The following is a 16,399-nucleotide window of genomic DNA, read 5'->3' on the forward strand; positions in this document are numbered from 1 at the left end:
AATGATGTAAATCTCCTTTGTATCACCTTAATCTAAATTATACTATTAAAAAACTAATTGACTCATGTAAAATTTTTTATATTTTGGATTTTGTAAAGCCTTAAAATAATATATCCTTGAGCCTTACTTTATTGACCACTCATTGTGTCACTCTTTTGTGAACCTTTCGTCTGCAATTAAATCTATTTGATAAAAATATCAAGATACCCCAAGTTCTTTTATTTGAGTACCATATAAAATATATAGTTCAACTATTAAAGGGTTTAAAAGTAACACTTAAAAAAAGATTTAGGGGGACTACTAGATGACTCTATCGGCCGCATTAGGTTATGCGCAATGCGTTTAGGGCAGAACCCGAAGATTGATAATTCTTTGGGGCCTCTCCATCGTAGCAGTAGAAAGAGACGGATCTTCTTCTTTTAAGGTTCTTTTGCGATCTTGCGGAGACCTTGGTTGGAGAGCAATGCAACGCGATCGGGCAGCAGAAATGATTCCTCAACCGGTCACCTACACAATGGAGCAGCTGGTTGCTTTGAACCCTTACAATCCCGATATACTTCCGGACCTGGAGAACTACGTGCACGAGCAGGTGCACTTCTCACCGCTTCTTCTTGTTTGAGAGAGAGAGAGAGAGAGAGAGAGAGAGAGAGAGAGAGAGAGAGAGAGAGAGAGATACCATCCGAGAATAGGTAGAGAAGGTGCTGAACACACTAGCCTGCTTAATCCATCAGCGATCATTGAAATATGCAGCTAATCCTCAACTTTTTAACTGAGAAGGATCTACTCTTTGTTCTATCGTGCATCAGAATATGCAATGTTGTCTCCGCGAAAGGTCTTAGAATGACGTGTAATCTATTCATTGTGTCACTTAGACGCATTTTTCTATGGTCAATTCTAACGTCTTAGTCCACAAGTCTGTTACAGTTCAATACAAGCACAAGAGACTAATATGATAAGTCAAACATGCATAATGCATAGGAGTTACTTCATATTCGGATCGTTTTTTTTTCAAAGGATCACTTTCCTTTGCTTCTAGTTGGACATTTAGAGGTGTTTCGGAGGTCTAATTGAATGGCTTCGTTTTCTATTGAAGAATGTGTGCAAGATTGTGAGCAATATTGGGTCAAAGATTTAGACACATTGTTGGAGGCAAGGTTAGAGTTTGTTTGAAGGAGCAAAGCTAGCTTGCCGTGAATACTCCCATCATGGGCTTGAAGGCACACCAACTCCATGATTTTAAAGTTGTTAGATAAGTGATTCACATAGAATGCCAATAGACTCTTGCATGATGTAGTGACTAGTCGCTCTTTGGCTTGAGAACATACAAGGGGTGACAACTCACTAGCTGAAAGGCAAATTCCATGTTCATAGTACCCTTAGCTATCTTGTTAGAGTCGAAGTTAGAGTTGGATGAGGATCAAAAGTCGGAGGCATGTTTGCCCTTTGCCTTCATCTCTTTTTCTTTTCTCTCACTTTTTTTTTGGAGGGGGTTTGCTAATTTCTACTATCGAAACAAGATTTTTTCCATCTCTCTACTTGCAAGTGTTATTAAATAGCCACTTCTTGTATAAGAAAATGGTCACCCTTGTAACTTTAAAGTGGACTCATACTCTAGCAACATGAATGTCATGTACCAGAAGTTGATTGGCTTAGCTAAGATACAAGCCTTCAAGGCATTTGTAGCACCATCATACTTGGGAGGAAGCTTGTAGAGAATAATCCCCCCCAACCAGACGAGCTTTACTTGGCATGTTTCAAAGATGATTTTGTAAAGTCATTGCTTGTAGTGAGAAGGCTTATATATAGATTTTCCCCACCTTGATGTGAAGCATTTGAAGTGGATTGAAGAGTGTGACAACCCACATGGTTGATGGAGAATTGTATATGAGTTGAATCTTGGCCCATACCTTGGGAGATATCCCACAAGAAGTAATAGCTAGTACAAGTTCTTGGCGATGTACCAAAGAAGCATTGCATTTGCATGAGCACTGTGTTGGTTTCAAAGTTGGACTTTCTTGTGAGAGTTACCTTCATAAGAGTCGGTTGGTGCAAGGATAACCACTCAGGTTAGGGAGTTGTATCAAAGATGACATAGCAGTCTACAGAGTCCAAACATTCTTTTGCACAAACCAAGCTTCCATCACAACACTCCAAGTATGATAGATAGGACTTTGGAGCTTATCCTCTTTGAAACTACACGAAGGTGCCATTGTGCAAAGTTCCTTCATCTCCGTGTATAAAGTTATACGGGTGTGAACACACTTTATTGTACCCTAACATATAAATACATTTTTTATTCTTTGTGTACCATCACAATTTGGTACACCTATCTATGCGTTCACTCCCTCTTACTCAAAACACTACTGCTTGCACTTCTAACTCGCACTTCCATTGCGCACTCTCCCCTTCAAATTAGTATCAAAGTTGTGGCTAAGGTATGCGTGCTTCCCGAGGTCCTTGTGGGTCAGTTTTAGCTCGCATATGCAAAGAGAACAGTAGGTCACTTTTGCAAGCAGGCAATAGTAGGCGGCAACCGACGACAAGTCACAAGTGGCAATTTTAGGTTAGCGTGGACCAGGTGATACTTCATGATAGATGGCAGCAATCATGTTATAGCTCATGACAGGTCATGTTGGTTGTTGTAGGTCACATTGGTGAGTCACAGACAACGCAAGCCAAATTCATCATTTTTTAAATATTTTAGCAAGTAGGCCCCTACTCATTGACAGGGTTCACGCATGTAAGCATAGTTCATAGATTTGTGCTTGAAAATTTGGGGCTTTTCTCGGATTTGGTGCTATTTATGTATAACAGTAACATTTGACTCAGAAATTGCAAAAATTGTGCACATTGGCTTTGAAATATTTGGGGGACTTTTCATGTATCATTGAAATGACGTTTTGCTCAGCCAAGCCGAATTTCCTAATATTGGTGCACATTTGGACCCTAGAAATTTAGGGCTTTTGCGAAATTTTGTGAAATTTTATTGAATTCGCCAGCTCTACACTCTCAAGAATATGTATTAATGCAATTGTGGCAGATTCGTTAGTGAAAATATGGGACGTTTGCTGGAATTTGTGAATTTTGCAAAATTGATGTGTGAAATGCACTTTGGGGACATTGCTGAAGCAATCTTGGTACTGTAAGCAGTGTGATTCGAGTTTATTTTCTCCCACTTGTGAGATTTTGAGAAATTGCAAAGAATTTTGGCAGTTTTTTGTGTATTAGAAGTGCTTTTGGGCACATATGTATGTAGTACACATGTTAGGGAGCTCCTATTGAGTTCATGTATTGCTGAATATTCATAGTATAGTAGTCTTAGTGATCATTTGCAGATTTTTGTAGATGTATTTTTGGTGATATTGCTGAAGCAAGAGTCACCTTGTAGTGATGTATGCATGGAATGTACGCTGAAATTTTAGTGATATTGATAAAAGTCATCCTTTCTACTGCTGTACATGTATTTGGATCAAATATTGCTCTTATTTCTTGAGATTTCGGGCTGAAATTAGCTGAATATTCAGCCTGTTATTTGTTGTCATAAAATACAGCATTGGTACTTGGCACTTTGCTGAAAAATGGCCACTAATGTTTCTAGCAGTAGTGACACTAAATCCCTCCTTGAAATCAAGAGGTTTGATGGTATCGGCTTTGATCTATGGAAGAACGGGATGCAAGGCATTTTGTTTCTCAAGGATCGTGATGATCCTCTTTTGGAAACTAAGCCTGTAGCCATGATAGATGAGGATTGGACTAGATTCAACAAGACGGCAATTGCATACAATAAAATGGTAGTATCTGATGACGTGCTTACAAACATTAAGCGTCTTGATTCAGCTTATGCAATATGGAAAAAGTTAATGGATACTCATGAGAATATAACTTTAGTAAATCAAGTGTATCTGATGTGCAGGCTTGTGAACATGGAGTTGGATGATCTAAGCCAACATTTGAGCATTTGAGTGCTTTCACAAGGATTTTGAGTCAATTGCAAGACTCTAGTTTGCAATCCTTCAATGATAAATGGAAGGCTATTTTCTTGTTGATGACTTTGCTTGATAGCTGGGAGTCTTTGGTTGTTTCACTTAGCAACAACCTTGCTTTAACTTTTGATAGTGTTATGGGCTTTATCCCCAATGAGGAGATTAGAAGAAAGTCTTGTGGAGAAAGTAGTGATTCAACATATTATCTTAGAGGCAGGTCAAAGAAGAGGGGTAATGTAGGCATAAAGGGTAGAAAAAGCCCGATTGCTAGTACTCCAAGAAAGAGCAAGAAAGAAAGAAACAACAAGGAAAGAAAAAGAAAGAAGGATGATAGCTCTCTCTCAAAAGAAGTCTCAAAGGCAAATGTTGCATCTAGTGTGGTCATTGAAGAGCTCTTTGACACTGGAGAGATACTTGCTGTAGCCTCATGCAATGATGTAGATATTATGGCAGTAATAGGTGATTTGTACATCACCACAAAGGAGATAATTGATGCTTTACTTTTAGCTCATGATGGGCTGTCCCAATCATGGATAGTGGACAGCGGTGCCTCTTTTCATGTTACTCCCTCTTTGGAGTCATTATCAGGATACATTGCAGGTTGTCTAGGCAAGGTGTACTTGGGCAACAACTATGTATGTGAGATAGGGTGTAGGTACCATTTACTTGGCCCTTAAAAACGGCCAAGAGTTGATTTTATGGATGTTAGATATATACCTGGCATAAAGAAAAGTCTATTGTTAGTTGGGCAGCTTGATGCAAGAGGATATTTTACTACCTTTGGTAATGGATCTTGGGAGGTCCACAATGGCTCTATACTGATTGTTAAAGGTAGCAAAAATGGGACTTTGTACTATTTGAATTATAAAGCATTACCTTGCAAGTTCTTGGGTGTGGCTGAAGTTCATTCATAGATGAAACTTTGGCACAAAAGACTTGGCCATATGAGCGAGAAAACCCTTCAGGTTCTCTCCTCTTTAGGGAGATTTGATGTAAAAGGCTTAGGTCTCGAATTTTGTAATGATTACATATATGGAAAACATGTGAAGTCTTCTTATTACTCTAGTGTTGTTAAGAAGTCGAATGCTCATGATTTAGTACACTTTAATGTGTGTATTGTGCCTGCTATTTCACATGGAGGTGCACGATACTTTGTTACTTTTATTGATGATTTTAGTAGAAAGTCATGGATGTATGTGTCAAAGAGCAAAAAGGAAGTGTTGGATGCTTTTAAAAGGTTTCATGATTTTGTTACCACACAGAAAGGGCTTAAGTTAAAAGCTATAAGAACATATAATGGGGGTGAGTATGTTTCTAATGAGTTAAAAAAGTTTTGTGAGATGCATGGCATTAAGAGGGAGTTAATAGTTGCTTATAATCTTGCACTAAATGGCATGACTGAAAGATATAATCGCACACTTTGTGAGAGAGTCAGATGCATGCTGTGACCTGTCCAGAGCTAATCTAAGGTAACAGTTCTAGGGAGAGGCTCTTGAAACTGTAGTTCATGTATGCAATTGCTCTCCCAATTGTGCGTTGGAAAATGACATTCTTGAAGAGGTTTGGTCTAGCAAACTTGCTTCATATGACCATTTGTGTGTCTTTGGTTGTGATGCCTTTGTGTATGTTCCTGTAGATCAGAGAACTAAACTAGACACGAAATCTATCAAGGGCATCTTCATGGGATATGGAGATGAGGGAGAGATGGGTTATAAAGTTTGGCTATTTGAGGGTAGGACGATAGTACGCAGCCGAGATGTAGTATTTAATGAGGCAAAGTTGTTGAAAAATGTTACACATGGTGACCGTGATAAGATGAAGGTCAAATTTCAAAATGAATAACTAGCCATTCAGTAACCATTAGCTGAAGATTTTGTCCCTTTGGATGATGAAAATGAGCAGTAGCCTATTGTGCTATAGCTAGAAGATAATGGACAGCAAGTTAATGCACGTGATGGAATAAGACAGCAAGAAAAACATGCTAAAAACAGGTTACAGCAGTAAGGAAATGTTGAAAATTAGCCACGTGGTGATGGTGTGAACATACTTGAGGATGTAGGCCCATTACTTGACAATATAGATCATTGGGTAAGAACATCTACATGTGTCAAAAGGCAACCACATAGGTTTCAGCCATCTTTGGATTGCATTTTGTTGACTAAGAGGGTGAGCCTTTGACATTTAGAGAGGCACAGTCATGTGAAAACAAGAGAGAGTGGAAGCTTGCTATATAGAAAGAGATGAAGTCTTTGTATGCAAATAACATATTGGAGCTTGTACCTTTGCCCAAGGATAGGAAAGCTATCCCTAATAAATGGGTTTACAAAGTAAACCTTTGCCCAAGGATAGGAAAGCTATCCCTAATAAATGGGTTTACAAAGTAAAATATATTGATGGAAAGCCCAAGTGCAAGGCATGTCTGGTTGGTAAGGGCTATACACATAAGGAAGGCATAGACTTCTAGGAGGTCTTTTAACCAGTGGTGAAGATAACTACGCTCCGTGTTTTGTTTGTTCCCACTGCATCCTTGGATTTAGAGTTGGATCAGAAGGATGTGAAGACTGCTTTTCTTCATGGTGTCTTGGATGAAGAGTTGTATATGAAACAACTAGATGGTTCTAGGTAAAGAGCATTTGGTTTGTAAGCTAAAATGCAGCTTATATGGGTTGAAACAAGCCCTTAGAGAGTGGTACAAAAAGTTTGATACCTTCATGCTTAGCCATGGATTTAAATACAGTCATGCAAATTACTGCTCATACACTAAAAAGGTTGATGATAGAAGCCTTATTGTGTTGGCCTTATATATGGATGACATGCTGATTGTAGGAAAGCATAAGAGTACTTTGAATACTCTTAAAAGGTAGCTGAGTTCAGCCTTCTCAATGAAAGATTTGGGGGCAGGTGAACACATTTGGGCATGCACACTAAAAGAGATAGAGAGCAGCATTTGTTTCTCTCATAAGACAAGTACATTAGCAAAGTACTTGATAGGTTTAATATGGTTGATGCTAAGTCTCTTGGTGTGCCTTTTTTGCCACATACAAAGCTTAGTAAAGCTGATTACCCAAAGGATAATGCAGTTGCTAGCCCTATGAAGGGCATACCTTATGCATTAGCTTGTGGATCTTTGATGTATGCCATGGTTGCAACTTGCCGTGACATTAATCATGTAGTGGGAGTTGCTTGTAGATTCATGTCTAACCTTGGCAAGTCACATTGGAAAGCGGTAAAATGTATCTTCAGATACTTAAAAGGTACACAAGAGAAGTCTATATGCTATGGAAAGGGTACACTGGAGCAAGGATTTTGTGATTCGGACATGGCAAGAGATCTTGACACTAGGAAATCTACGAGTGGGTATGTCTTTACTTTGGTTGGTGGGGCTATCTCTTGGTGTTCAAGGTTATAGAAAATTGTGGCATTGAGTACTACAGAGGCTGAATATATTTCAGCCATAGAAGCTTCTAAGGAAGCTATTTGGGTTGGCCGTTTGGTCAAGGATTTTGGTCTCTCTTCAGTACTCTAGTGCTTGGTTGTGATAGCCAAAGTGTCGTATGTCTGGCTAAGAATGCCATGTTCTATGCATATATCAAACACATAGATGTTCGGTATCGCTTCATTCGACAGGCCTTGGATGATGGTCTTGTCACATTGACTAAGGTTAAAACCTAAGGTAACCTTGTAGATGTTCTCATTAGGAGTCTTGCAAAGGCTTAGCATGAGCATTGCATCTGATTAGTGGGAGTTGGTTAGCTTAAAGGTATCACTTTGGGTCTTTAAGTGGGAGGTTGTTATGTAAAGTCCCTTCGTCTCCGTGTATAAAGTTATACGGTTGTGAACACACCATTATTGTACCCTAAGATATAAATACATTCTTTATTCTTTGTGTATCATCACAATTTGGTACACCTATCTATGCATTCACTCTCTCATACTCAAAACACTATTGCTTGCACTTTTGACTCACACTTCCATTGTGCACTCTCCCCTTCAGCCCTTAGGAAAATATTGAAGAAAGGAATGAGGGAATAGGGGAAAGGGGAGGTTTTGGAGCCATTGAGGTCAAGAACCCACAACAAAAGATTGAACAATCAACATTTCATAGTTCATGGAGGAAACATTGCACATATGAACCAATGAGAGCGAGTGGAACACTGAACGAGGCACATTGTATAAACTTTAAATTAACATTGAATAACCCTCTTTGAAGGTTTAAAATGCAGGTTGGGTGTAAAAGGTGACAACACGATGAGATACACAAAGGTAGCATACAACGACAGCTTAAGAATTGAGATAGCAATGGAAGAGTGTCCATGTAGCCAACAAAATACACGGTAGGACCTCAAAATAGGCCATCCTTAATAGAAACAAGCTGTAGGGGCAATGTAACATGACCAGTAGTCAACTAAATCACAGTATGCAAAAGTGGCACCATTTGAAATAGCCAAATGGAGGCACAAATCACCGAGGTTTAGCAAAGACTACAATGTACATCAATGTTACCATGTGAGAGTACACAATGGCATCCATCACAAAGTGCAATACGAAAGGGTACAGAGCTCAAGGTGACTAGCAATAGCGCTCCCAAGCTCTCTCCCAATCTGCATAGTGCTCCCAAACCCTCTCCCAATCTTGGGGAAGAGACAATGAATGAGGAGGGGAGACTATAGGCAATGTCAATAGCTAGTAGATAAAGCAATAAATGAGCAACTTGGACATCAAATTGGTCCAACCTAAATTAGGTCAGCTCAAAATACATGTGTCGATCAGCTGGCCAATCACCTAGCCACATAGCTTGCCTCTCATGCACACAACCTATTTGCCAGGATAGGCACTTGGCTGAAAAAAACAAAAACAAAAACAAAGAAATTGCTTACAGAAACAAGTGAGTTATGTGATAGTGAAGCACATGGAGTGAAGATGGAGGAGACCATTGTGGAAGCAATTGAAACCAAGGTGAAAGCTTGTTGTGGAAGCCATTTATTGGTTGCCATATTAGCAACTTAAAGATAGTGCATACGGGTTAGTAGAACTCAGAGAGGTGGTGTGGGCTGTTTGGTGCTGATATAGTCTTGAAGATGTTGCGAATAGAGTGTGAAAACACTAATATAGATCCATGAAGTGAGTTGTGCGGAATTGTGAGGTTGGGTTCCAATGAAAAAGGAAAAACGTTTGCTTGGGTGCAAGACCAATTCGGGAGCAGCATAGTCAGATTTGGTGGTGCAAAGACAAGTTTTTCACCTAGAGAATGCTACAAGGTGGGCGACACTAGCAATGTAAACAGTTTGGGCAGCTAATGAGGTGGCATCACCATTGAATGGCAGCAAATACTTGTGTTTTGGGCTGAAGCAGAAGTGCAGGAAGTTTGACCAGTAGTGAAAGCAAGGGAGAAGCATTAGATGTTACTGCTAGGTAGCAAAGCACCCTTTAGGACTGATGAAGTTGGTGTGGAGCCTACACGTTGTAGGTCGAAGAGGATGTTGGTGACAAAGCTTCAATAGTGTGGTAGAAAAGTGGCTATCCTGTGAGGCCTTGCTTCATACATTGTTTTGGGCATTTGCCCTGCTGTAAACTCTCAACCCTTTTTGGAGCTGTTCTAATGAGATGAAATTGGCTATAAATTTGCAAATAATACACAGTAATTTGGCCTAACTGAGCATTGCTTAGCATATGTAGACAAAGTCCAAAGGTTGCATAATGTAGTGGTTTAAAAAAGGGGTGAGATTGTAGGTATGTAGGCGTGTGTGCCAAGACAATGAGGCACTAGGCCAACATTCAAGGCGATGAGTTGATGTGTAGGTGGAGATGATAGCTATGCATAGTGAGGCACAAATGCCCTCATGTAGGTTATGATTATGGTTGCAATAAAAAGGGGTGGAGAGTATGTTTATCCTTTGCTATGCATCCAAGTATTTTTTCTATTTTTTCTTGCACTCTTCAAGTGGAGCTGAGGAACGTATGACAGGTGCTCAAATTTTTTACTGTATCTCTCACCTCCATTGCAAATACACTTTTTTACTTCTCGAAATTCTACTTCTCTTTTGTCTTCGCTCTCTCTCATTGCCATAGCTTTTTAAGTCTCATCTTTGCTTGAGATGGTGTCCGTAGCATGCAATTGACTAGTGGAGGATCTCCATATGACAACTTGTGATTTTGTACAAAGTCATTGATACATTCCGAAGCCTCTAACCATCCACATATTCGTTTGATGGTGTATTTTCCCCTTGCACCCTCTATTTAAGCTCAACTAGAAGAAAAGCAAAGGTAGCTTGAGAAGCTTCGCTCTCTTGATTTACCACTTGTGACCACAACCATGGGCATGTTGGCTCTTCAACTCCATCAAGATCCCTTCAAAAGCAAAAAAGGAGGAATGTGAAAGACCAACATTGACTCATGACTAGCCAAGTGGATGACTTCTTTTGACTTATATAAAATTAGTGGCAGACAATACATTTGACAAGTACAGATCATGTGGCAAGAGAAGGCCTATGCATGATGCGAATCAAGTTGCTATTCACTTCCTATGTCACAAGACTATGGCTTGTTAGTTGTTTTTTTGAGCATATTGTGTAACTTGATATGTTTGCCCAACCACTGTTTCAACAACCTGACCAAAAGTGTGCATGTCTACCAATTTTTAACATAACATGGTTACATGCCTTGTCTCAGTTAGATGTAACTAGTGAGACCTTAACAACTGTATCATTCATTGCATTGCCAGTCATCTCTAACTCGTAACATGTGTTGGTTGCCAACATGTGCACTAATGTGTCAATCATGCCTCAAACCCATGCACACATTTTGAGTTTCTTGTGCCACCAAATTGGCATTTGCCACATCATTTCAACCTAATTTTGTCATCCAGGAAAGTATGTTTGCTCTTTAGGAGAAGAGGGCTTGAGCCTTGCAGATAGTTCACATGGCTGCATCTCATGGACCTTTGGTTGAAAATATCGTGAAGGAAGAAGCAAAAAGAATTGCACCTGTGCCTGAGAAGTCATTTTTGCTCTGCACTGGGTATCATGTGTCTGGGAATTCTTTTCTCCTGCAACAAGCCAAGAAATGTCTTTAATAGTGCTAATAATAACAAATAAACTGCTAGTGACCAGAACTGCATAGTGGTGCTGCTACTGGAGCCTTGATCTGACTTCCTGTGCAGTGGTATCAGGAGTCTAATGTCATTGTTGATACACACTGCATTGTCTCTTCCTCTGACTTCTGAGAAGAACTACAAGGCAGGAGAAATTAACCATTTTGTTCCAGCCTCTCATTACTTTACTGGAGGATGAAGGAAGTTACATGTTGTGTTATTTGTTACTCAAAAGTTATGATGCAAATTTATGTCCATGGTAATGTTGCAAAATTTTAACCTAAAAACTCTTAGATGGCCTAATGGAGAAAAAGTCCATTACCATTTCTAAATGTGGAAGTGGCCTGAGTCTCGTCTATGTCTGGTAAATTTTGATGTCAAAAGCTTAAATGGACATTATTGTGATAGTCTCTGTCTCTGACAAGTTAGGTCTACTTGCATCTGTTCTTAATTGGTGTAAATCTTAGATGCATGTTCTTTCAGTGTCTATACTTGGTTATCACCGTGTCAAAATCTTCTAGCAGGTTATACACCAGACATACAGCTTGGATGCAAATTTATGCCTCCTTCGGTTGTACCAGGTGTGTTATCATTTACTTGCGGGTTGTTCATGAAATTATTTTGTGTCAGCTTCTGCTCTTCTATTAACATGTTCTCTTGTGATTTATCATAAGATTGGGTTCCTATGATTAGCTTGGTTTAATCCCGGCATCACAACTTGTTACTGTTGTAAATGTGGTAATAGACTTACTTTTATGCATGCACATTTTAGCTGACAAGGTTACCTTTTGTTAAAAATTGGCAGTTTGAGCCCTCTCGAATGAATATTTCAATAGTTGCGAAGATTCTTGTTAAGGTGAGCTACTCTAATGCTGAGCTTATGATGAATCTGTAAAAGATTTTCCCATTGACACTGGGGAGCCTTTATACCTATGTTTATGTTGTTCGACAAACTCTTTCCTTCAATTACTCTGCTTTATTGTTTTGATAACAGGCGTTGATGGCACTTCCAGCACCAGACTTTAATCTTTGCATGTTCTTGATCCCTGAGAAACTTGTATCCTTTTTGTATGCATTATGATAGTGTATGTAATAAGGCATGTTGATTAAAATGATGATACCAAATTTCTTAACTCAAGGTAGCAAATGGAGGGTCCATTTTTGACGCTTATCACCCTTGCCCATTTTCTGGAGGTATGCATTTTGGTTAATAAGTTTCTGCATTGATGCTATGTTCTTGAGACTCAGCTTGTCTTGTAACTCAGGATCAAATTTAGTTAAGGTTGGATGTATTGACCAGGCTTTGCACTTTTGGAAAAAATCAGTGTCAATACAGTGACAGAGAAAGGGAGGAGCGAGGGAGGAGCTTTGAACTATGCATGCACTTTTCAAAGAACAAATTGGCACAAAGGGAACGGTTTGAATTTGGGGTAAAATAGATATTACATGGGTGCGCTTTAGAGCCTTAAAATGAACAGTCTTCTACATACAAGTAAGAGAAATGGCACAAGTATATGTTTGAAACCAGTAACACAAGATACAAGGTCATTCCACCCTACAGCCGTTGAAAGTAATTTCTAGTGTAAAAACAATCTCACAATTTTATACAATACTTGAAGCCCACCAAAAAAAAAGACTCCCACCCACCCTTAGCTCCATGATAGTGAAGCCAAACGTGAATGTTGTTTTTTTACTCCAAGAGTTAATGATGTATTGTATTCCTTTCCTTTTTGAGCCTCTCTTTTACCGTGAGTACTGTAGTGCATGGATTGCCACTTAGGGACTTTAGTTGGACCAATCTTTGTGTAGGCTATGATCTTTTTGTAAAGGCTGTAGCCATTGAACCATCAAACAAGAAGTCTAATAGCGCCCTTAGCCTTTGTGTCAACAAGGTTGCTTGAACATCAACAAAAAGGTTGAGGGTGCCATGCCTTACGTTGTTTACACTTTCTCTAGCTTTCATGATCTTTGATGGAAATACACTCCAAGACTTTCACGGTGATAACTTGGCTACTTTCAATACAGTAGGTGAAAGTGGTTCAAGAATTAATCTCAGTTTGTGAGTAGCCCCTTTTTATTCGTTGGTCTAACATTGTAGAACTAATCTTGGATTGAAAATGAAAAACATACTACAAGTTTGATTGAGCCATGAAAATGTATCCAAAGTTGTGAGGAATTGCAATGGATTTGAAGGTACAAGATTCGTAGAGTTCAATTGACAATGGAGGTTCCCCTGTAACTAAAAGATCTATCAATCTGCCTACTCATAGACTCACCACACAATTGCTCGGTGTGTTTTGTGTATGAAACTATTCCTATGACTTGCAATTGCTTTTTCTCTTTAGAGATGAGGCGGCAGTCTTGGGTCCCAAGCACAAAGAGCTTAACCTTCAGATCCACTTATTTTACTTGAGACTTTGGGCTCCTATGCTCATAGTCCAAATGCCCCTTCAATTGTTTCATGAATGGACAACAGATTTGTCTCAAGAGTTCTAGGCAAATGGAGTGGAATTTCCACAAAATATAGCTCTCTCTAAGTTGCTTGAGAAACTCTTTAGTACTTGTTAGCAAACTCAAGAAAGAGTTAGAGAGTTGTAGTAGGCCAACACATATAAGAAATGCGAATTGTACGGATGGCAATTTACCAAATTGTGCTTTCTTGAATTCTGCAATGTATAGAAGTCATGTTGGGCATTCTAGTTGCATTGGTTACATGGGGTAGAAGTCAGTAATATTGATTGATGGTCACATTTGGCTTCTTGATTCTGGTTACAATACTTAAATGTTGAGAAAATCTCATGGAACTTTATCAACACAACTTGTGAATTACCAAATGGAAGTTTTGGAAAATGCAATTTGCATTGCATCTATTGACAGAACTTAGAGGAAAAGAATTATCTGAATTTTCAAATCTGCTTGCAGCCACAAGGCCTCTTATGACGCGATGATCAAAGTTTGCTTCTTGATACCTTTTGTAACATGTTGCCTACCTAGCAAGGGCCAACAATGTAGGCTATAACTCATCACTCTTAAATCATTGAAACGAGTTTTGTGAGCCATTTTATTGTGTATGTTTGGAACTTGTTAAACAAGAAAAATGTGGAGTAATGGAAGCAAGACTGCAACGAACACAAAGAACAAAAAAGAGGACAGCTAGGATATAAGAATTCAAAGAGAATAGGCTCAAGAAATGATATCCATGTACCAAGACTCAAGAATAGTACAATGGTACATGCAATGAGTCATCGGTAATTTGCACTCTTTCCAATTGGAAGTGGTCGTGTTGTAAGACAAGTATCTAAGTGGTAAACAAAGGAGGGAGATTGTCTATAAATAGGTAGAAAATGATGCCCATAAATGATCGATTGGCCAGCATAAAAGTGTCGGCAAAAAATAGATTGTCCAACAATAAAATGCCTCAAACATAAAAATTGAAATGCTTACACATAGACTTTGACACCTTACGAAATGTACTCTGCTAATACCCTCTTAAATCATGGGTGATCAATACAATAAAATATACAATGATAATGACTCATCATAGTACATACAACAATGACCATCGGATAGGACCATGGATACCCAAGCAATGGGTGATCAAGCCACCACCGAGTTTCCTTATAAAGACATTAATGTCAATGTTGATCATACCAATTCCTGACCACAAAAAGTACTTGAAACCAACCTTCTTTCTCAGCAAGGTTGTTAATGGCCCAATTTAAGGCTAATTATAGTAGGCATAAAATTTATATAAATTTAATTGCTAATGTCAGCACTTAATTGGACATTGGACAATTGATTGGCCCCAAAATTGGTGCCCCTTTGGTATCTCTTTACCTTCTATTGCCCCAAATTATTCTAGACCAAAATCTAACATTAGGCACCACCTTGTACTTGTCCTCTATAACTTATTACAACTTTTGCCTTTGACATTCATTGACACCTTAAGGTTCTTGGCCCCATCATTGTGACAATGTGACTAATTTGATTTTCACATCACACGTGTACATGTCATTAATGCCTAAGTCAAAATGCTAAGGATAATATTAAAATCTCACGTTTTTGTGATATTAGTCATAGTTGAAACTTGATGCTTGTTACTAATTAGCTTTGCATAGAGCACACAATGACCATGTATTCCTTGCCTTTGGACAAACTACCAAAGTGTCCCCCCATGTGAGCTCAAACTAGGAGCAAAGACTACTATCACAAAAACAACACATCATGAACCTAGAAGTCAATTTTGCTTTAGGAGTTTGAAGCTTGCCAAACTTTAGTAATGCATGTAGGAAGCCATTCTCCATGTGCATTGTAGTTGCATATGGATGAGGCTAAGATGCCCCACCACCACCCTCTCACACTCTTCTTTTGGTAGTTGAGAGTCATGAGGGATGTCAGCATACCAGGGTTAGGAGGAGGAAGAAAAAGCCTTCATGGTCTTCGCGTTCACTGTAGAAGAGGAGCCCTTCGTAGCCTTGGTCTTGGTCTTCACTGTGCCCAAGTCAGAGTTTGAATTTGAAAATGGTGAGGATGATGATGTGCGAGAAGAGTCTTGTTAGAAGTGGATGTAGTGTTGGAAGTGTGGAAAACTATCGTAATAGATTGCTGAACACAAGAGACAAAGGAAAGAGAAAGATTGAAAAAGAAAATAACACATCATAAGGAACTTAAAAGCAAGGAGATGTTGGTAAAATGGAATCCATATATCAAGATATGAGACAGTATAGAACCAATGTGAGTCACCGGTTGTGAAGGCATTGGTACTTGGTCCTCACTCTACTAGAACCTTTTAGATGATGAATGTGATGGATTGCGGAGGAGTATAGTATGGGGGAGTTTCGGAAGCAAGGGAAACATAAATGAAAAAAACTGGAGTTTTGGAGTTTGGACCAAATTTTAGAAATGAAGAAATTGCGTTTCGGATTGTACAATAAAATAAATACAGTATTATGTGGACATGCAAATATTTAAATGCCTACAACAACATGTATTTAAATTTCATACAAAACTTTGAGTCTTCATATCATATGATTGAAATCATGATTCATTACACATGTCCCGACTCATAAGTGAGGATTGATTAGTCAAGACTCAATGGTTAAAACTTAAGATAACTTAACACAATTAAGACTCAATTTTTAAAACTTAAGGCAACAAAATGAATTATAATTTATGACTCATGAATCATCTATGATATAAAGAGCAGTGAAGATTGACATCAAGAACAGTGGAGACTGACATCAAGAACAATGGAACAAGAATCAAAATGTATAATAAGTGAGATCAAGATATAATAATACATGTAACTATGCCATGTGAATAATCT

General features: G+C 38.8%; 1 protein-coding gene across 1 annotated transcript in view; it reads left to right on the forward strand.

Moving 5' to 3' along the window:
- The first annotated feature begins 338 nt into the window (after positions 1-338).
- The window catches only part of EIF3K (eukaryotic translation initiation factor 3K), a 41,310-nt gene continuing 25,249 nt past the window's right edge, over positions 339-16,399 (forward strand). Inside the window, exons 1-5 of the mRNA XM_087685417.1 lie at positions 339-589; positions 11,598-11,654; positions 11,879-11,929; positions 12,068-12,130; positions 12,217-12,267. Of these exons, the coding sequence (XP_087541543.1) occupies positions 464-589; positions 11,598-11,654; positions 11,879-11,929; positions 12,068-12,130; positions 12,217-12,267 (348 nt within the window). The 5' untranslated portion in view covers positions 339-463. The remainder of the gene's footprint in view (positions 590-11,597; positions 11,655-11,878; positions 11,930-12,067; positions 12,131-12,216; positions 12,268-16,399) is intronic.

This window comes from Lygodium microphyllum, chromosome 9 (genome assembly GCF_053477565.2).
Source record: "Lygodium microphyllum isolate KBCC chromosome 9, Lygodium_microphyllum_v1.1.10, whole genome shotgun sequence".
Classification (NCBI taxonomy): Eukaryota; Viridiplantae; Streptophyta; class Polypodiopsida; order Schizaeales; family Lygodiaceae; genus Lygodium; species Lygodium microphyllum.